At 37.8% G+C, this 23,088-nt stretch overlaps 1 protein-coding gene across 1 annotated transcript in view; it reads left to right on the forward strand.

Moving 5' to 3' along the window:
• The window catches only part of BRMS1L (breast cancer metastasis-suppressor 1-like), a 43,388-nt gene continuing 21,421 nt past the window's right edge, over positions 1,122-23,088 (forward strand). Inside the window, exons 1-4 of the mRNA XM_005695242.3 lie at positions 1,122-1,454; positions 4,953-5,043; positions 8,789-8,916; positions 10,656-10,735. Coding sequence (XP_005695299.1) covers positions 1,313-1,454; positions 4,953-5,043; positions 8,789-8,916; positions 10,656-10,735 — 441 coding nt within the window. The 5' untranslated portion in view covers positions 1,122-1,312. The remainder of the gene's footprint in view (positions 1,455-4,952; positions 5,044-8,788; positions 8,917-10,655; positions 10,736-23,088) is intronic.

Genomic DNA, 23,088 nt, shown 5'->3' on the forward strand with positions numbered 1-23,088 from the left:
ATAAAATACAGTTTTTAGGTTTGTCTGCAAGTAGTTTCCTTATTTGTAAAATGGGTATAATAGCACCTAACTCAGGGCTAATAAATTGGGAATTCAACTCAATGTAAGTAATGTAAAGAACTTACTAGGGTATTTGATACAGAGTAAAAGTGGTCAATTAGTATGTTGTTATGATTAGGATATATAATGAGTTTTCCTTGTCTATCATCCCTACCATTGAAAAAATAAAACATTTCATTAAGTCAAATATGTATTTTTCATTTAAAACTTTAGTTAAGATTGGAGGCATTTTCAGGGTGCGTATGGTAAACTGGAACTGTGTTAGTCACTCAGCTGTGTCCAACTCTTTCTCACTCCATGGACTGTAGCCCACCAGGCTGCCCTGTCCGTGGAATGCTCCAGGCAAGAATACTGGAGTTGATAGCCATTCCCTTCTCCAGGGGATCTTCCCGACCCAGGGATCAAACCTGGTCTCCTTCATTGCAGGCAGATTAAAGAATTAAAGACGGTAAAGACCGTCTGAGCCACCAGGGAAACCCACATATGGTAAAAAAAAAAAAAAAATGTAAAACGTACTAGAGAAAAGTGCCAAGATAAAGCTTCCTTTCCTTTCATATTGCAAAAGTTTCAAGAATAATTTAAAGATTTTTGTGCAACATAGAAAATGCAAGTTGTCTGCAGAAACTATTAAACAATAGTTTAATAGTGGTAATAAAAGTGCTTAGGTAAAGACATTTCTCCAGTTCCTGTAGCCTAAAAGAGGAGGAAAAGCCCTCAGGCAAAAGACCTTTTCACATCTGACAGTAACATCCTGGATGGCCTGGAAGCTCAGACTAGCACTTGGCGGGAAAAGAAAACATACAGACCAAAATCTCACAATCTGTTTCTGTTTAGTTTATAAACTGCGACCGAGTCTGGCAGCTTTCGTGCCTTGTGGGATTTGAAGTCCAGAGGGGAGAAACGATCAGGGTAGTTGAAGCTTCGAAGCCGGCGGCCCCTGCAGGTCTGAACAGTAAGGACTACAATTCCCGACACACACCGCGAGGCCGCGCCGTAATTACCGGCAACCAACCGGACCGGAGCAGGATTAGCTCCATCCCCCGGCTCGGGAGGACTGCCTCCACCAATGGCAGAGCTCTCACCGCTGAGCCTGCGGGTTAGGTTGTGAGGCTCCGGCGGGGGCGGGGAGGAGCCGAGGGGGTTCTGAACGAGCTCGGCGGCGGGGTGGGTCGGGGCGTTCGGCGCGCCCTTCATTGAAGCGGCGGTGGCCGGGCTGGGCGCCGGGAGTGGGAAGCGACGGCGCGGCTGGAAAATGCCAGTCCATTCCCGAGGGGATAAGAAGGAGACGAACCATCACGATGAGATGGAGGTGGACTACGCCGAAAACGAGGGGAGCAGCTCCGAGGACGAAGACACCGAGAGCTCGTCGGTCTCCGAGGATGGAGATAGCTCAGGTATGAGACCCAGCGGGCTGGGACCCCGAGTCCTCGCGCCAGGCTAGCGAAAGGCCGCTCTCCACACGCCGGCAGCTGCGTCCTGCTGGGAGAGCGGGGCGGGGAGAGAGGGAAGGGGCGGAGACTGGCTCCCGGCCCTCCGTGGCACCCAAACTGTTCGCGGGGCGCTGCCCAGCTCCTGGCGGGTCCCGGTTGGCGGGGCGGAGCGGGGCAGGGCGCGGGCCTGGGCTCGTCCAGCTCGCGGACGCTGCTTGGTGCTGTTCTCGATCCGCCCCGCCCTTGGGACCTCCGGGTAGTGCCTCGGGCTATCCGGAGCGGAAAATGTCCCGCATCTTATCTGGGAGACGCTAGAAATGCCTCCTCTCCCCACACCGCCGACTTCTTATTTTTGCACCTTTGCAGCCCTTCTCAGCGTGTGTGGGTTGTCAGGAGCCGGGGGTACTCGCTCTTGGCTGGTTTAGAATTTATTAATGTCAGCTTCCAAGTCAGCGTGTCAGTCAGTAGTTGACATTCGTCCTCTTTCGGGGGGCTGACGTGGGAGCTGGGTCATCTGCATCATTTCTGTGAACTTTTCAAGACTGAGAAGAAGAGCCCAACATCAGGACTGATTTTAGATCTTCATATGCTTATCAATAACTGGCTGATTTTGGCAGCTTTGAAGTTCTCCAAATCTTTTCTTCCCTTCAGTTTTTTCTAACTTTGTGCTGTTTCAGATTTTTTTGTTTGTTTATTTGTTTTTGTTTTCTGTTTTGAAGGGAGTGGGATGGGGTAGAGTGGCGGGGGGCCGGGGGAGCAGGTTAACACCATAAATCATTTTTTGCAATCTTTTAGGAGTGGTTATTTTAAAAAGAGATGAAATTTATGATTACCTGGGTTCCTTTCCTTCTATCCATACGACGAAGATGAGACTTATTTCTTTGTTTTGGCCTGATTTTGGCTATGTGAAGCAAGGATTGATGACAGGTTAACAACAGCCTATCATCACCGTGACACTCTCTTTTTTTAGGCTTCCCTTTCAAAGAAAACCTCCATGGAAGTATGTAATTTCAGTCAATAAATCAGCCACCCCGAATAAGTGTTTCTGAGTGACTTCCCTTTGCAGTATTGGGTTCTACTCAGTGGATGGTATAAATAGTTATGATCTGACCACAATTAAACAGCTGTCATAGGTCACCACTTGAATCAATTGCCAAATGAACGCTTATTTATAAACAATACTGTATAAATTGAGAGGTAGAGGACATCTTTTCAGTACAGGATGGTCAGCCAAAGCTAGTGGGATTACCTAAATTATCTTGACGAATGGGCGGAATTTGGATTGGAGTGGTAAAGTTCAGGTGTTTCTATAGAAGAAGGAATATAAGAAAAAGTGCAAGGCGAGAGCTTAAGCCTTATTTAAAAGAGTGAGAAAACCAGTTTGGTTGGGAGAAGGATTTGAGCTAGAAAAGGAAAAGATATAGGTGTTAAAGACTTCAGAAAAAGCAGAAAGTGGGATTGCTGACTACCAGTTTAGGAGTCAATGTAAGAAGAAAAACCCAAATACAAAGAGAATGGTGGTCATTTGAACAAAAATAGAAAAAAAAATTTTTTTAGATGAAGATAGAAGATAAAGTATTACAGACATGTTGTTTTTGAGGTCCTGATGGTATATTTGAGTCAGAGTGCCCAACTGACAGGTGGTAATGTGGCATTGGAACCTGCCTGGGATGGGAAGTATAATTTGAAACTCATCTGCTTAGTCATGAAAATAGGTGAGATTTCAAAAGTGAGGATTACAGAGAACAACTCTACTATATGTGAGTATGTTTTCTGGATCTGTAAAACATTTTATTTTCACATGTTCTTTGTTTTTGTTTTTATGGGAGTCAGGATCTCTCAAAATGACATCTATTTACTAAAATTCTGCCTTTCTAATTTTTATGTTGATCCTTGTGGGCTTTTGTTTTTAACTGTCTTTTGTTCTATCCCCCCAAATAATGGACACATTAATTTATGAAGAATATGATAATAATTTGAAGCACAAGTCAGATTTTTTAAGTACAAAGAAATTAAATAAATTTTCCAGTTGCATGTTGCTTTTGCATCTCTTTTCTACCATTTATCTTGCATGTTAAACTCCCACAGTTTTATTCCTCTCCAGCCTTGGTACTGGGCCAGTCTTAAGGCTACAGAAAAATTCCATCCAGAGATATTAGGGAGTGAGTCATCTTGAGGGACTACATTTTAAAGAGTCAAGGAATAAGCTCTTAAGAGCCAGAGATAATTTTAATCTGTTTCAGAAAAATTAAAAAAAAAATCATACTTTCTTGCTGTAGAAAGTAACTGAACATAATTTAATTTTTTCTCATATTTTGACCTTTATTTGATGATGATCAATACAAATATCTTTTTGTGCTTAAGTTATTCTGATGTTGCCAACTATATGTGATGTATTGATAAAAACAGACAGTGTGAAATATAGGAGAGAGCTGGTAGCTATCAGTTGTTTTCCTTGAAAAGTTTGCTTGTCTTCCTCCTTCCGCTTTCTCACTGACTGACAGAAATTTGGGGAGAGGGAACAGTGGTAGCCTAGAAGTAGGAAACCAAGATACTCTGTGGTAAACATAATGAGATTAATTTTCTTTTTTTATTTGACTTGCAAATTATCTGTGTGAGCATTCCATAAGTGGAATTCCATAAGTATTCTTGAGCAATATTAACCTTTAAAGGACATACTCATTTTGGTGCTTAAGTTCTGGTGAGTTGGTGGAAAACAAGCTGAAAGTGGATTAATTACTTTATAGTCATAGTTTAAGGTCAACCTTTCTCTTTTTGGCCGTGCTACAGCATGTGGGAACTTAGTTCCTTGACCAGGGATCGAACCTGTGCCCCTTACAAGTGGGAGCACCGTCTTAACCACCGGACCCCTGCCCCATCAGCCCTTTAATAAAATGATTTAAGAATGAAAAAAGAGGCTTCCCTGGTGACTCAGTGATAAAGAATCTGCCTGCCAATGCAGGAGACACGTTTGATCCCTGATCTGGGAAGATCCCACATGCCAGGAAGCACTATGCACCATAACTATTGAGACTGTGCTCTAGAGCCCAGGAACTGTAACTACGTAGCCTGAGAGCTGCATCTGTTGAAGTCCGGGCGCCATGGAGCCTGTGCTCTGAATCAAGAGAAGCTGCCACAGTGAAAAGCCCGTGTGCGCGACTAGAGAGTAGCCTCCACTCATTACAGTTAGAGAAAGGCCCGCACAGCAACAAAGACCCAGCACAGCCAAAAATAAATACATAAAATTATTTTAAAAAGCGGATAAAATTAAGAATGTCTAGCGACTGTTTTAACTCCTGTCTGTATTTTACATTAAATCTACAGTGGAAATTATTTTTGATAAATGTTTAAGTCCTAATGTAGTTTTTCTGTTTTTTTTTTCTTTAACCATTTGAATTAACCTTCAGATGTATTTGGAACATAACATTAGTTTTAGCTTTGATATTTGCATTTTATTAACAGAAATGGATGATGAAGACTGTGAAAGAAGAAGAATGGAATGTTTAGATGAAATGTCCAATCTTGAAAAACAGTTTACCGATCTCAAAGATCAGTAAGTAGTAATTTCTGAAGGTCACTGTTACTGAATCTCAACCTTGTCACATGTATACTAGCATGAGAGAAATTATATTCATTCTAAACTATTTTCCTTTTTGTGTTTTATGGGACTGACTGACCTGAAAAAGGCTTCAACTCTTGTTTTCCTGTTGAAGGCCTCATTAACTAATCAAGGGTTTTGAGGCTGGTTTTGGGGGGGATTTAATGAGATTTTTATGTGGGTATTGGTTATGAAAGTGTTTTCCTTGGATTGCTGCACCCTTGGTTCTAATACGCTTCATTCATTCTTTTGTTAAATAACTGGATAAAGATAACATTTTTTAAAAAGTTTGAGAATAAGAGTTATTTCCCAGAGATGGCATGGTGATTTTTATTTATATCTTAACATTGGATAATGTATACATTGCATGTTTTCACATGCGTTGTTTAGTTTGCTTCTCTGTAAGGTTGGAAGATAGTTTTGTCTCTCATTTGCGCTTGAGAAGATTGATGCTCACAGAGGTTAAGTGATTTGTTCATAGTTTATCAGAAGGTGATAAATTAAGCTAGGCTTTGCCTCTTAGGTGCTATCATGTTCCTTCCACTAAGGCACATTACTTTGGAGGAATCGTAGTGGAATCACAGGCCCTGAATCCAGGCTTTCTTGACAGATTTTAAAAATATAATAATAGATTCTTTACTATCTACTGTAAAGATTGAATGAGCAGTATATAAAATTCTCAGCCATTTGTCTGGCATGTAGCGTGTATTTATAGATACTGTTTTTTCCCCCTCTTTATAATGCCAGAACTGTTATGTAAAGTTGGTAATGCACGAAGGGGCTCCAGTGATTGGAGAGAATAGAATAGATGCAGATTTTAAAGACATCTGAAAGGTGAACGTTCAGTTTAAGGTCATGGGGCATGATACACTTTAGGAAACGTAAATGAAAGGGAGAAACCTTTGAGCCCATAGATAGCTTAACTTATTCAGAAGCTGCCTCTTCAGTTTATGGATTCTTTGTGATTTTGCTGCTTATTCTCTTTCTCCTACTTCTTCCCTAGAGAGGCCCAAAGAAGAGATGAAAGCCCATTTAATATCTGGAATTGCCAGCCTGAAATAAGACAGATTTCGTTACCAGATGAATCCTGCTGTTTATGCCATTTCTGGTGTTAACTTTCATTGGTATTAGTGATAAATATATAGATAATGTTCTATGCTAGTGTGACAAATTGATATAAGCAATCCAAAATAATCCATAGTGTAAAATTTTGCCTTTAAAAAGCATGATGCTTTCAATGCTAAAGATTTACTTTGTTAATTTGAAGTTAAAATTAGTTTGGATTCCCAGGAATCCATTATTTGGGCAACACAGAGAGTTCATTCAGTTCATTTGGGATCATTCTGGAAAAGAGGAAGCAAATTTGTATTTTAGCATAAGAAATCCATGAACGAGTGATTCTTAAACAGTTATTTAAGATATACATGTTGAGCTTTTATAGAGCCCTTTTGGTTATCCAAGAAATGAAAATTGTTGTAAAGCTCTAGTATACTATATTACATAGGAGAAGTTTGCATCTAGTGAGTCATTTGGTCTAATCTTGTTCCCCTTGGGGCAAGCAGTTGCCTTGGTTTTTGCTTTCTCATGGCTCACCATGATCACCAGCCAGTTCCCCTATCAGCATTATTCATTTCTGAAAGTATTAAAAGTAGACTCATTAACACTATTTAATAGGATTCTTTCTCAAGGAATTGGTATAAATATGTTTTTGAAAAGAAAAATCTTGGCATAAGGTTTATAATTATTTTTCTGTCTTGCCCTGTTGCTTTGTTTTTTATTTTTGTCTTCTCATACTGTGTCTCTCTTTAAGCTGTCTCAAATCCTCTTTGGAAGAGGTGGGAAATACATTAATAATAATAATAATAAATACCCTGCTTTGCCTGTTCTAGCACTATAGGGCACATATAGCACTCTTTTCCTAAGGCAAAAAATCCACAATTTGCAGTTTGTAAAGTGGTGGAAGGTGAGTTCTTCCACCTTCTTAAAAAGAAAGAGGGACTTGTCCCACCCAAGTGTCCATTCATTTCAATGTTCAGCATCCAACAAACATTAATTAGCTTCTATTCTGTGAATAGTATTGTGGTTGCTGCTGCAGGACTCATGATCCTTGCCTTTGATGAGTTTATACTTGATTCCAAGGTTGTAGAAAGTATACTGATTTTGGGGAATCTGTTCTTTTAAAAGTGAGTTAATTGAACAATGTTAATTCGCATATCCTCTTCATTCAGGATGTTCACCTATTCAGGATACTTCATTATCCATATTTTATATGAGTGTGATGTTTTTCAGGTGCAGTCATCTTTTGTATTAGTTTTTTAGCATTTTGTCTGAAGTTGTATTTATAATTTCAAAAACTATTAGTATCGTGTTATACTTTTCGGATTTCATACATTGTATGTTGAGTTTTAGAAAAGTTTAACCCAGACATGATAGTGTATTATTCTGGAAGTTGATTCAGATAATTTTTCCTTTCTGGTTTTAAAAAAAGAATATTAACTAGTTATTAACTAGTATGAACATTCAAACTTGCTTTATTCCTTTAAAATCATTATATAAATCACTATGCTAAATATAATGATCAATAATAGACAATATTAGTTGTCTTAGTTGTATTAGTTGGTATTTTCAAGAGGAGAGAGTGGAATGTTGCATGAATGCCAAGTATCATCATGTTTTCAATAGTCAACTGCTATTTATACAAACAACTATAAGCATAATCAGTGGTTTCTTCTGGGAGTTACTATATGCCATCCTTGTGATGTATTATGACATAGTCACCTATGATGCAGTAATAAATGGCAAAAATTTTTTTTACATAATGATCTTAAATTGTTAATCTGCTTTGAGATTTTAGGATATCTTTGAAATGCCACAAAACCAGGGTTAGAAGTGCTTCTCATAAAGAATGACAGTTTCAACATTTTCTTGTTAAAAAAGTTCTATCCTGCAGGACTATTGGTAAAAATAAACATTGGGTTGCCTCACATACCATCTTTGATAATCAAGCTGAAGGTATTGATGTGCAAGCTGTTACATTAGGCCTGTTTGCATGTAGACTCATAAAAAGAGCAACGGGGATTCTTTGCCCCACTTTTCACTTCCCCATCTGCCAAGCAACTCATGTTGTTATAGCTTCTTCATTTGCAGTCTAGATGAGCTGGGTATGCCAGGTCTTAAGTTCCCTAGGCTTTGGTTTTACCTTCATCACTCTGCTTCTTCTTTGTTCTCTTCAAAATTAAGTAGGCTGAATATTTTTGAACTGACTCCTTTTCAGGAGATTTGGAGGGGAGGCAGGGAATTATTTATTTTTGACAGCTAATAATGCCTGTATCTAAATTACTCAAAATAATTTGTTCCTTTTAAACTCAGTGTTTATTTGACCTTTTCTCTTAGAATTGATTTATTCTGCAGTTAAAAACATCTACAGTGTCCAGAGGTAGTTATTTTGGTTGTATTTTTTTGATTTGTAAATTAACCATTAAAAAGTGATATATCTAAAAAATAGAAAAACATTTCTTTGTGATTATTTGCATAAAAGTCAAATGATGTAACTGTGTTCTTGTCACCTGAGATCAAGGAAAAAATATATTTGGTAGGCTATTAGAATATGAATGATATTAAGAGATAATGTATAGAAATGATAAATTGTTAGCCTTTGCTGGGCTTTTAAAATTAATATCTTAATTTTTGCTTTGTTAAGACTGTATAAAGAACGATTAAGTCAGGTGGATGCAAAACTACAAGAAGTCATAGCTGGAAAAGCACCAGAATATTTGGAACCACTGGCAACTTTACAAGAAAATATGCAAATTCGTACAAAGGTAGCAGGTAGGAAAGTGAAACATCTTTTCCATATAGTAGAATATGAATTCTTCAATAGATTTAAAAGGTGGTTGTTGTTAATAGAAGTACAAATATATCTACGTTGAACAGAATATTTTACTATCAGTCAGCCCACAGTTATTTTAATTTATTAAATGCCTCCTGCTTTTCTCTGCTGCTGTGGAGCGATAAAAAAAAAAGCCCTCAAATTGCTCACAGTATTGTTGAAAAGATATTTCCACATGTGAAACAGTTAGAAACCAGGATATTTTCATTAAGAGATACTGTTAACACTGTAGTTTATTTTTCTATTAATGTTCAGTTTAAGTCCTCTTAGTATTTTTCATCTTTAAGAGTGATAAAGAGTTCTTATTTATAAAAACATTAAAAAAAATTTGATCAGGATGTTATAGAACAGGGAATTAACCTTCAAGCCTGTAGTTCAGCTGTAAGTTTTTATTTTGAAAAGTTTGATGATGCATTTGTGATTATGAATAAATGGAGGTGTATTTTATTTGTATGGTTAAATTTCAGTCTTCTGTTTGTAACTGGGATCTGGCCTCAGAATTGTGTCCTACCATGCCTAACAAAGGATATATCTATTTGAAGATCATTTAATGATTTTTCATCGTCAAACTAAAAACTGAAATTTACTGAAGATGCTGATTGTTTTCTTTTTGGGGAACAATAATTGATCCTCATACACCTGTTACATATTAATAATACCTACGGCATTGTTGATAATAGGTTCTTCTTATACTGAATCCTCCTTAAACCGAATTTTAGTCTTGAGTGCTTAATATTAAGTATATAGATAATGTTATGCTTAATCTGCTATTTTGCCTATTGACTTAGCACATCCTTGAAAGTAAACATGTCCTTACTTTTCTTTGACATTTGAAAGGAACTAAGTGAGACTTCCTTAAGTTTTGAAAATATTACTTGAGTCAGTTATTCACTTCGCTACGAGGTGGCCTCCTGTACTTTTTGATTGTACAAAGAGTAGTGTGTGTGATTGTGTTGCTGACGGCATAGTTCCAGATATCTGTTCCTTGTCTATACTGTACAAGAAAAAGTATTACAGTTCTAGAGGCAGCTATGGCATAGAGTTAAGTATGTACATCTAGACCTCTTTGCCATATTTGTGATGGCGTATTTGCATGGCCTACTTTCTGTGTTTTTTTAAGGGTGCCTATTTTATGCAGTGGTCTCGGTACCTCTAAGTTAAACTCGAACATCTGTCCTCTAGGTAAAGCTCTGTCAGGAGCACTCAAACATCGTGTTAATTTATAAATTTTCTTATATTAGTTTATACATTGAGTCTTGGAAGCTTCGGACTCTATTTTGTTTCGATGGTTATGGTATCCAGTTGTTAGTTTGAGTATATATGATTGAGAAACCAGAGTTTTTTTACTGTTTCCCTTATGAATCCTGAGGCATTGTTTTTCATAGGTGAAGAGTTTTATTTTTGTTTTAATCATTCTCTAACAAGCATTTGGAAATATTTTTTAGAAAAATGGGTAAGAACTAAAATTTGCAGTGTAGTTTCTCTCTAGCTCTTAGTTTTGTAGTCTTCTTTGACGTATATTTTGACTGAGCCTTGTTATTTCTAGTTTATAAAGGTAAAGTTAGACCCACCAATTTCTTCTTGATCCATTTTATAAAATAGGACAGAATTCTTACAGGGAAGTGATAATGAAACTCCTTATTGCTAACATAATCAGAGTAATTGTGTTTGGTTGCAGGAATCTATAGAGAGCTCTGCTTAGAATCTGTAAAGAACAAATATGAATGTGAAATTCAAGCTTCTCGCCAGCATTGTGAGGTACTGTTATTTTGTTTAACTTTTAAGCTGATTTCAATTCTTCAAGTCTTCTTCTGAGTGCAGCAGTTAAAAAAGTAAATGAAACAAAATTGAATAGTACTTTAGCTCAGCCCACTTATGCAATTTTTTTTAATACAGTTTCATTGAAAGCTATATTGGAAATAGGACGCAAAGAATCGTACAAAAGGACTAAGTGATATAATTTTAGAAGTTTTGCAGCTGTCACCTTAAAAAGACCTTGTAATGATTATGTCATCTGGCATCACCAAAAGTAGTATAATTAGTATAATGTTAATGACTCAAAAAATGTATATCCGGTAGTTATATTAACTTCTCAATTTTTTGATCTGTCTCCACATCTTAGGGCAAAATTCTCTATGGGGGAAAAATGGATTCTCTATGTTCTGTTTATTTTTAATAGCACTGGAAAACATAGTGTTGATTTTGCAGATTACTTTTCATAAGGCCTAGACAAGATCATAAATAAACTAGGGAAAATAAGAACAAGCTCTGTGATGATTCTTATCTTAATGTACCATATCTTTATAAACTATTAAAGTACTGAGAGTAGATAGATATAAAAATGATGGAGCTTGTGTCATTTTCTTGGTTATAACTGAGATGAAACATTTTCTTTTCTAAGAAGTACCTGTACCTATCTTTTGCCTTTATGTTGAGCTTTTAGTCTTTTCCTCATTGACTGTAGGGATTCTTCATATATTCTGGATACAAATGCACTGCTGGTTATAAGCTTTGCAAATATTTTTACCCAGGCAGTGGGGAATCTTTTTCATTCTTTTTGATGACCTTTTAAACAAAATTTCACATTTTAATGTGGTTGAATTTATCATCTTTCCTTTATAATACTGTATGTTTCTTGTGTTTTCCCCACTTTGAGTAAAACAATATGTTTTCTTTGAAAATTTGAAATTTGCTTTTTGTTGCTAAACTACTTTTAATTCATTTTTGTGTGTGATTAAAGTATGGATCTAATTTTACTTCTTTGCTTTTGGATAGGTAATCTCACTGTTTATTACATACTTCATTGTTTCCCCACTAATCAGCAGTTCCATCTCTTTTTTTATACCAAATATCCATGTATGTGCTGGCTTGTTTTTAGCGTTTTTTTCATCTGTTCCAGTGGTCTGTTTGACTCTTCTTGCACCAGTATCACAGTTTCTCTATTTGCAGCTTTCTTTCTAGTAAGTTGATGACTCAGTAGCCTAATAATTTTACCTTGCTCTTTTCCTTCTTACAGATGTTATTATTATTAATTGTATTTGTTGTTTAGTAACAGCTTTTTAAAAATTACCTTTTTTACTTTTTATTTTCTGCTGCTGCGTAGAAAAGTGAGTTTTATATATTGATACTATATCCAACCATGTTACCCTTTCTTAATTTAGAGTGTAAATAATATAAGTAAATCATCATATAAGTAATAATGTGATTTGTGAATAATGTTGCAGTGAAAGTGATGTGTGTATTCTTGGCACCCTTGGTGAAGTTCATTTGACCATACACTCATGGGTCTATTTTCAAGGCTCTCTATTTCTGTTCCATTGGTCTAAGTTTTATTCTGGTACCATATTGTTATAATTACTGTAGTTTTATAATATGTTTTAAAATTAGGAAACGTGAGGCCTCCTCACATTTGTTCTTCTTTCTCAAAATTGTTTTGGCTACTTGGGGTCCTTTGTATTTTCATATGAATTTTAGGATTGTTTTTTCTATTGCTGTTAAAAAGTCATTGGAATTTTAATAGAGGTTACATTGATTTTTTTAAATTGCTTTGGGTAGTATGGACATTTTAACAATAATAAGTCTTCCAATCCATGAATATGGGCTCTCTTTCCACTTATTTATATTTTTCTTAATTTCTTTTATCAGTGTTTTATATTGTCAGTATACAAGTCTTTCACTTTAGTTTATTCCTAAGTATTTTATTGTGTTAGATACTCTTGTAAATGAGATTTTTAATTTCCCATATCTCTTTAATTCTATCAGTTTTTGCTTTATATATGTGTGCATATATATATATATATATAGAGAGAGAGAGAGAACTTCCCTGGTGGCTTAGACAGTAAAGCGTCTCTACAATGCAGGAGACCCAGGTTCGAGCCCTGGGTTGGGAAGATCCCTTGGAGAAGGAAATGGCAATCCACTCCAGTACGACTGCCTGGAAAATCCCATGGACAGAGGACCTTGGTAGGCTACAGTCTATGGGGTCGCAAAGAGTCGGACACGACTGAGCGACACAGAGAGAGAGGAAGAGGGAGAGAGAGACAGAGAGTCTGTATTAGCACACACATATTAAAATTTTTGTGTTTTTAATGAGTGTAACATTTTATCCTTTTTTTATACCTTCTGTCTCTGTAATGGTGATTTTTGCCTTAAAGTCTCTTTTGTCTTGACAGTTAAAGCAGGTACCCTAGTTTTATTTGGCTTGGCATCTGCCTGATAAGACGTTTTTTCATTTTTTATTTTTTCATCTCTTCACTTTTTTCTGGCCTTGTATTTTAGGTGTATTACTTATAAATAACATATACCTTGATTTAAAATAAAACTATTCTAACAATTTTTGTCTTTTAACTGATAAATTTAGTCCAATTATTTTGATATTTAAGCCCAACCTATTCTGTGTTTTTAATTTGTTATGCTTTATCCTTTTATAAAATTCTCTCCTGACGTTTTTTTGGTAAGTATGTGTGATGTGTTGAGTTTTAACATTACATCAGAAATTTATATCCTCTATTTCTATTTTATTGATTACCTCCACATTTTCCACTTCTATATTTTAAAGATTATCTTAAATTTTCAGTATACATACCTCCATTAGTAGAATCTAAATACCAATCAATAGCTCTGTTCTCGATAAAATTCCTATATAAAGGATCTTAGAACTCTAACTGCAGTTACTCCCTCCCAAATTACAAGTTATAGTTATTCACAATTTCTTACCTTTCATACTTTAGATGAGATGTTACTTTGATCTCATAGATTTAGTTGTGTTTAAGTTTATCCATATTTTATTAATACTAGTTACTTGTTCACTGTTTTTTAATTATTAATTAATTTGTCTGTATCATATCTTAGTTGTGGCATGTGGAATCTTCACTGCTGCATGAAGGATCTTTCTCTGTGGTGCTCAGGCACTAGAGAGCCTAGGATCAGTAGTTGCCATATGCAGGCTTAGTTGCCTGGAGGCACATGGGATCTTAGTTCCCCAACCAGGGATCGAACTCACATCCCCTGCATTGAAAGGTGGATTCTTAACCATTGGACCACCAGTGCAGCCCCTTGTTAGTTGTTTTTGAGATGCAACCCTTCCCTGCAGGTTTATGTTTTGCTTTTTGAAGAATATCCTAGGCATTCCTTCCCTGAAAGTCTTTTAGTTCAGTTTTTCTTTGTTCAAAAATAGCTTTATTTGTAAATATTGTGGAACAACAGTTTAGGGGGTTATAACACTCTAGGATGACAATTATTTCTTGTTAATATTTTTAGGATCTTGCTTTCCACAGTCTGTGCTAGAAGCCTACAGTCATTTGTAGGTAATTTTTTTCCCTTTCCCTCACTGGCTGCAAAAACTCTTCTCTTTGTTGTTCTTCAGTTTCTGTACTGTGTGTCTCCACAGGATTATTTTTCTCTCCTGACTTGGATTTGTTGTGACTTCTGCATCTCAGAATTTGTTTTCCATTCATTCTCTTTTATATTTATTTTTTGTTTGTGTTTTTGGCCGCGAGGCATGTGGGATCTTAGCTCCCTGACCAGGGATCAAACCTGCACCGCTTGCATTGCAAGGTGAAGTCTTAACCACTGGACCGGCAGGGAAGTCCCTCCATTAATTCCGGAAATCTCTCAGCTGTTAACTTTTCTGGTATTGCCTCTCTTCCATTGTCTTTACTTCCATCTTCTGAAACTCTAATAAGTCATATGTAAGTCCTCATTCTGTCTTTCATGCTGCTTAATAGTTAATTCATATTTTTATTCAGTAAGTCATTATCAGACCTTCTTAGAGCCTAATTCTGCTGTTTCTTATTTCTGCCAAACCTCACAGTTTGCTTATTTCATGATTCTGGAGGCTTTATTGGTAGGAATTCTGCAAGCCTTGGACAGAAGACGTGGCTCTTCAGATTGTGTGTATGTGTGTGCGTGCATATGCTCAGTCATGTCTGACTCTTTGCAACCCTGTGGACTGTAGCCCTCCAGGCTGCTCTGTCCACGGGATTCTCCAGGCAAGAATACTGGAGTGGATTGCCATTTCCTCCTCCAGGGGATCTTCCCAACCCAGGGATCGAACCCTGTCTCTTGTTCTCCTGCTTTCGGAAGCAGGTTCTTTATCACAGTGCCACCTGGGAAGCCCCCTTTAAATAGTATCTGCTTTTTTTTCTGCTGAGTTGTTTTAGCCAGGTATCCTCATCTGCCACCAGCACATGACTGCTTCAGTTTTTTTGGCTTAGGATTTTCTGTGTTTAAATCTCAGATATGTAGAAATCAGACCTGAGATGATATATGTTTAGGGAAAACTTTTTTCTGCACTTACGCTCTATGCTGAGACAGATTTCCCTCAGGTGGATCGTTTAAGTCAGCCTTTTCATAAAATGTAGTAACCCTTCAGAACCGTACGGGGATCTCAGTTACCTCCAAGATCTTTCTCTTTTAACCAAACAGCCATTAAAAACCATGCTTCCGCTGTTCAGTAACCAGCAAGTACCCTCAAGGAGACCACAGTTTCAGTATCAGGTTAGCATGCTGGTTTCTAGCTCCTTGTTTATGTTTGATCCATGGGGATATCTCTTATTTTCTTGAGAGATTAGCTATATCTTTAAAAAGATTTTGTGGTATTCTATCTACAATGTCTAGAGGTGTTGGGAGTTTTATTTAATTTTGTTTTTTGTGAATATCTAGTGCTTCTTCATAGACTAACTCTCACATCCGTACATGACCCCAGGAAAAACCATAGCCTTGACTAGACGGACCTTAGTCAGCAAAGTAATGTCTCCGCTTTTGAATATACTATCTAGGTTGGTCATAACTTTTCTTCCAAGAAGTAAGCGTCTTTTAATTTCATGGCTGCAGTCACCATCTGAAGTGATTTTGGAGCTCAAAAAAAGTCTGACACTGTTTTCACTGTTTCCCCATCTATTTCCCATGAAGTGATGGGACCAGATGCCATGATCTTCGTTTTCTGAATGTTGAGCTTTAGGCCAACTTTTTCACTCTCCACTTTCACTTTCATCAATAGGCTTTTTAGTTCCTCTTCACTTTCTGCCATAAGGGTGGTGTCATCTGCATATCTGAGGTTATTGATATTTCTCCCGGCAATCTTGATTCCAGCTTGTGTTTCTTCCAGTCCAGCATTCCTCATGATGTACTCTGCATAGAACTTAAATAAGCAGGGTGACAATATACAGCCTTGACGTACTCCTTTTCCTATTTGGAACCAGTCTGTTGTTCCATGTCCAGTTCTAACTGCTGCTTCCTGACCTGCATACAGATTTCTCAAAAGGCAGGTCAGGTGGTCTGGGAAGAATTGATGCTTTTGAACTGTGGTATTGGAGAAGACTCTTGAGAGTCCCTTGGACTGCAAGGAGATCCAACCAGTCCATTCTGAAGGAGATCAGCCCTGGAATTTCTTTGGAAGGAATTATGCTGAAGCTGAAACTCCAGTACTTTGGTCACCTCATGGGAAGAGTTGACTCATTGGAAAAGACTCTGATGCTGGGAGGGATTGGGGACAGGAGAAGAAGGGAACGACCCAGGATGAGATGGCTGGATGGCATCACTGACTCGATGGATGTGAGTCTGATTGAGCTCCGGGAGTTGGTGATGGACAGGGAGGCCTGGTGTGCTGCGATTCATGGGGTCGTGTAGAGTCGGACACGACTGAGCGACTAAACTGAACTGAGTGTACTACATTGCCATAAATAAAAATCAACAAGATACATTTAAGTAATGTTTTTTCTTAGACAATTGTATTGATATTCTTTCTCTTCCATGATTTTTCAGCTTTGAAAGTCCTCACTTCTTTACAGAGATGCTGAATATTTACCTCAGTCTCTTCTGGTTTAGTTATGGTTTGATGTTTTAAATGTTTAATATATAATTACTACTATAATTAATCTGTTTAATTATATAATTAATCTGAAAATACTCACCAGTGGTTCAAGGGCATTTTTAGATAGGAAATAGAAGGTGAATAGGAACTTTAAATATTTAGAGTGTTATGTGTTTTACATTCACTTTCATTTGAATGCTTACAGCAATTTTATAGAATAGGAATTGTCTTGATTGTTATGAATGGGTTAACAAAGACTCAGAGAGTTTAAATAATTTGCTTGGGAGTCACACAGTTAATAAGCAGCAGAACAAGGATTGAAATCCTTTGTTGATTTTTCTAGTTATTTATGTAGTTTAGTGTTAAATCTGAACTATGTCATACAAGGCTTTGTATCTGCTTATTCCTTAGTTCTTCATTTGACTCATATGTTAATAATGGAAATAACCCGAGGGACGAGGGAAGTGGGAAGAAGGAAGGCATACTGCCAGTTGTCAGAATAAAAGATTGATTAGCAGCAGATAGAAAAGAGGGGCCAGGGCCAGAGACTAGACAGGTTCATGCATGTATGCACACAGAGAGTGTTCCAAAAACCACAGAGGCAATCAAGGCAGCAGATGGTTTGTGTCAAATTAAGGAAGAAAATAATATTTATAGAATACTATAATGTGCCTGAAACACTAAGATGGGTAGAGATACTTTATTTAGGTTATCTCATTTAAGCCTCCCCATAGAGCTGGAGATGAGTTTTAAGATGTAATGGCAGGTGGTAGCAAGGTTTCAGCCAGGCCCTTAGGGTTCAGGGTTAGCATTCCTATGTTTGAAAATTGGTGAGAGCTCTTCAGAGCTCTGATTTTTTTTGATTTTCAGTTCATTTGATTATTTTTTCTGATTATAACATTAATAAGTGTTTGATGAGAAAACTAGAGAAATAAGTCTAAAGAAGAGAATAAAAGCAACCATAATCTTACTAAGCAGAAGTAATTACTGTTAATAAGTGTGCGTGCATGCTCAGTTGCTCAGTCATACCCAACTTTTTGTGACTCCATGAACTGTAGCCCACCAGGTTCCTCTGTCCATAGGATTTCCCAGGCAAGAATACTGGAGTGGGTTGTCATTTCCTTCTTTAGGGGATCTTGCCAACCCAGGGATTAAACCTGAATCTCCTGTATGCAGGCAGATTCTGTATCACTGAGCCACCTGGGAAGCCCTAAGTGTGTGTATGTTTGTATAATTGTTTTTCACATAGCTGGTGTGACTCTATGTATACTATTTGTATCCTAACTTTTTAATAAGCAGCATTTCATAAGTTCAACCTTATTGCTCTAAATACTTTTTTTTTTAAGGGTCATTTTGTGTTTTTTATTTTTAAAAATTGGAAGATGGTTCTTTTAAGGTGCTAGCCTGCCATCTTCTTGATCAGCTGGCCCCCTAAAAAGGTCTCTTTCTGCCTCAGCCCCTTATCTCTCAGATTCATTGGCCTGTTGTACAGTGAGCAGATCAAGCTTGGACTCAGTATCAATTTGGCTTAGCCAGCCAGGAGCCTGCTGCTTGTGTCTAGCTGATACTAATCAAGGAATATTGGGGCAAGACCCTAGTAGCTGCTGGGACCATTTGTCCTGAAGTTCTTTTCTTTCAAGATTCCCTGCAGTGACCTGGCTGCCCCCAGTGCTTGGCAGTTGAGAAAAGGAACAGACAAACTTCTACTAGTTGACAGACTGGGATTTTGTTTGTGGGGATTCATTAATGACAAACCCAGCCCTGCATGAGATAGATCTATAATCTCTTCAGAAACTTGACATCTTCCAACTCAGTTCAAAATTGAGTGAGCATCCAGGAAACCACTGGCTCATTCACTGCTCTGATGAGGTCTTAGCTTTGGAACACAGAACAATGCAGAGTTATGCACTTAAAGCTCAGAAAAGGATGCAGAACAGTATGCGCTAGATCAAGCCACGCTCCTTAGCACTTTAAGAGATGAAGCCATGAGCCTTTGGAGTGGGAGCACTGGCTCCAAGACCCTAGGCTACCAGAGAACTAACCCTCAGTTCAGTTCAGTTCAGCCGCTCAGTTGTGTCCGACTCTGCGACCCCATGAATCGCAGCACACCAGGCCTCCCTGTCCATCACCAACTCCCGGAGTTCACTCAAACTCACATCCATCAAGTGATGCCATCCAGCCATCTCATCCTCTGTCATCCCCTTCTCCTCTTGTCCCCAATCCCACCCAGCATCAGAGTCTTTTCCAATGAGTCAACTCTTCTCATGAGGTGGCCAAAGTACTGGAGTTTCAGCTTTAACATCATTCCTTCCAAAGAACACTCAGGGCTGATCTCCTTTAGAATGGACTGGTTGGATCTCCTTGCAGTCTAACGGACCCTCAAGAGTCTTCTCCAACACCACAGTTCAAAGCATCAATTCTTCGGTGCTCAGCTTTCTTCACAGTCCAGCTCTCACATCCATACATGACCACAGGAAAAACCATAGCCTTGACTAGATGGACCTTTGTTGGCAAAGGAACGTCTCTGCTTTTCAATATGCTGTCGAGGTTGGTCATAACTTTCCTTCCAAGGAGTAAGCGTCTTTTAATTTCATGGCTGCAGTCACCATCTGCAGTGATTTTGGAGCCCCCCAAAATAAAGTCTGACACTGTTTCCACTGTTTCCCCATCTATTTGCCATGAAGTGATGGGACCAGATGCCATGATCTTCGTTTTCTGAATGTTGAACTTTAAGCCAACTTTTTCACTCTCCTCTTTCACTTTCATCAAGAGGCTTTTTAGTTCTTCTTCACTTTCTGCCATAAGGGTGGTGTCATCTGCATATCTGAGGTTATTGATATTTCTCCCGGCAATCTTGATTCCAGCTTGTGTTTCTTCCAGCCCAGCGTTTCTCATGATGTACTCTGCATATAAGTTAAATAAACAGGGTGACAGCATACAGCCTTGACGTACTCCTTTTCCTATTTGGAACCAGTCTGTTGTTCCATGTCCAGTTCTAACTGTTGCTTCCTGACCTGCATATAGGTTTCTCAAGAGGCAGGTCAGGTGGTCTGGTATTCCCATCTCTTTCAGAATTTTTCACAGTTGATTGTGATCCACACAAAGGCTTTGGCATAGTCAATAAAGCAGAAATAGATGTTTTTCTGGAACTCTCTTGCTTTTTCGATGATCCAGCAGATGTTGGCAATTTGATCTCTGGTTCTTCTGCCTTTTCTAAAACCAGCTTGAACATCTGTAAGTTCATGGTTCACATACTGCTGAAGCCTGGCTTGGAGAATTTTGAGCATTACTTTACTAGCATGTGAGATGAGTGCAAATGTGCGATAGTTTGAGCATTCTTTGGCATTGCCTTTCTTTGGGATTGGAATGAAAACTGACCTTTTCCAGTCCTGTGGCCACTTCTGAGTTTTCCAAATTTGCTGGCATATTGAGTGCAGAACCAACCCTAGGTGGCATCAAATAGTGAGAACTCACACAAAGGAAACCTCTAGAATACAAGACTCTGCATCACCCAACCACCAATAGCACCCTGTGCAGGATGCCTCATCTAAACAACAAACAAAACAAAAAATATAAACCACATCATCAGTAGACAGGAGTACCACCTCATCCAGCCTTGTCCATCCGAGGAAAAACAAACCAACAAACATGCAGCAGAAATCTCACCCTATATGAAGGTTACACAAACCACTGGGACCAACCTTAGGTGGGGAGAAACCAAAAGGAAGGAAGAATTCCACCTTGAAGCCTGGGCAAAGAAGACCTCAAGTACCATAAATTAAAAAAGAAAAAATGAAAAGGCAGAGAAATACCACACAAATGAAGGACAAACTAGAAACAAGTCCAAATAAATGAAGAGGAAATAGGCAAACTGCCTGAAAAAGAATTCAGAATGATGATAGTAAAGATGATCAAAAACCTTGAAAACAAGATGGAGAAAATGCAAGAATCAATTAACAAAGACCTAGAAGAATTAAAGAATAAACATGCAGGACAAACAACACAATTACTGAAATTAAAAATACTCTAGAAGGAATTAGTAGCAGAATATCTGAAGCAGAAGAACGAATCAGTGAGCTGGAAGATAAAAGGTGGAAATAACTTCTGAAGAGCAGAATAAAGTAAAAAGAATGAAAAGAATTGAGGATAGTCTTAGAGACCTCTGGGACAATATCATATGCACCGACATTCGAATTATAGGAGTCCCAGAAGAAGACAAAAATAAAGGGTATGAGAAAATTTTTGAAGAGATTGTAGTTGAAAATTTTCCCAACATGGAAAAGGAAATAGTCAATCAAATCTAAGAGGCACGAAGAGTCCCATACAGGATAAACCCAAGGAGAAACATGCCAAGACACATACTGATCAAACTAACAAAGACTAAACACAAAGAAAGAATATTGAAAGCAGCAAGGGAGAAGCAACAAGTAACATACAAGGGAAACCCTATATGCTTAACAGCTGATCTTTCAGCAGAAACTCTGCAGGCCAGAAGGGAATGGCAAGATATATTTTAAGTACTGAAAGGGAAAAATCTACAACCAAGATTACTATACCAAACAAGGATCTCATTCAGAATTGATGGAGAAATAAAATGCTTTTCAGACAAGAAGAAGTTAAGGGAATTCAGTACCACTAAACCAGCTTTACAACAAATGTTAAAGGGACTTATATAGTCAAGAAATACAAGAGAAGAAAAATGATCTACAAAATCAACCCCAACAGAGGGATGGTACGGAGAGGGAGGAGGGAGGGGGGTTCAGGATAGGGAACACGTGTATGCCTGTGGCAGATTCATGTTGATATATGTCAAAACCAATACAATATTATAAAGTAATTAACCTCCAATTAAATTTATATTAAAAATGGCAATAGGAACATATATATCAATAATTACTTTAAACGTAAATGAACTAAATGCTCCAACCAAAAGACACACATGGCTGAATGGATACAAAAACAAGACCCATATATATGCTGTCTACAAGAAACCCACTTCAGATCTCAAGACACATATAGACTGAAAGTGAGAGGATGGAAAAGTATATTCCATGCAAACGGAAAGCAAAGCTGGAATAGCAATCCTCATGTCAGACAAAATAGACCTTAAAGAAGACTACAAGAGATAAGGAAGGACACTACATAATGATCAAGGAATCAATCCAAGAGGAAGACATAACAATTTTTAATATCTATGCAACCAACAGAGGAGCACCACAATGCTATGACACTAGAAATCTGTTACAAGAAAAAAACTGTAAGAAACACAAATACATGGAGATTAAACAACATATTTCTAAATAACCAACAGATTACTGGAGAAATCAAAAGGGAAATAAAAAAATTTCTAGAAACAAATGACAAAACTCAAAACCTGCGGGATGCAGCAAAAGCCGTTCTAAGAGGGAAGGTTACAGCAATACAATCCTACCTTAATAAACAAGAAGAACATTGAATAGACAACCTACTTTACAGCTAAAACAACTGGAAAAAAAAATTAGTAGAAGCAAAGAAATCATAAAGATCCAAGCAGAAATAAATGAAAAATGAAATAAACAGTAGTAAACATTAATAAAACTAAAAGCTGATTCTTTGAGAAGATAAACAAAATTGAGAAACCTTTAGCCAGACTCATCAAGAAAAAGAGAAGAATCAAATCAACAAAATTAGAAATGAAAAAGGAAACATTACAACAAACAGTACAGAAATACAAAGGATTATAACAGGCTATTATGAACAACTATATGGCAATAACATGGATAACCTGGAAGAAATGGACGGATTCTTAAAAAAGTTCAATTTTACAAGTTCAGTTCAGTTCAGTCGCTCAGTCGTGTCCGACTCTTTGCGACCCCATGAATTGCAGCATGCCAGGCCTCCCTGTCCATCAGCAACTCCCAGAGTTCACTCAGAATCACGTCCATCGAGTCAGTGATGCCATCCAGCCATCTCATCCTCTGTCGTCCCCTTCTTCTCCTGCCCCCAATCCCTCCCAGCATCAGAGTCTTTTCCAATGAGTCAACTCTTCACATGAGGTGCCCAAAGTACTGGAGTTTCAGCTTTAGCATCATTCCTTCCAGAGAAATCCCAAGACTGAATCAGAAAGAAATTATGAACAACCCAATTACAAGCACTGAAATTGAAGCTGTGATCAAAAATCTCCCAAAAAACAAAAGCCCAGGACCAAATGGCTTCACAGGAGAATTCTGTCAAACATTTAGAGAAGAACTAAAGCCTATCCTAAAATTCTTTCAAAAAATTGAAGAGAAAGAATATTTCCAAACTCATTCTATGAGGC

The sequence above is a fragment of the Capra hircus genome, chromosome 21, assembly GCF_001704415.2.
Source record: "Capra hircus breed San Clemente chromosome 21, ASM170441v1, whole genome shotgun sequence".
NCBI classification, from domain to species: domain Eukaryota; kingdom Metazoa; phylum Chordata; class Mammalia; order Artiodactyla; family Bovidae; genus Capra; species Capra hircus.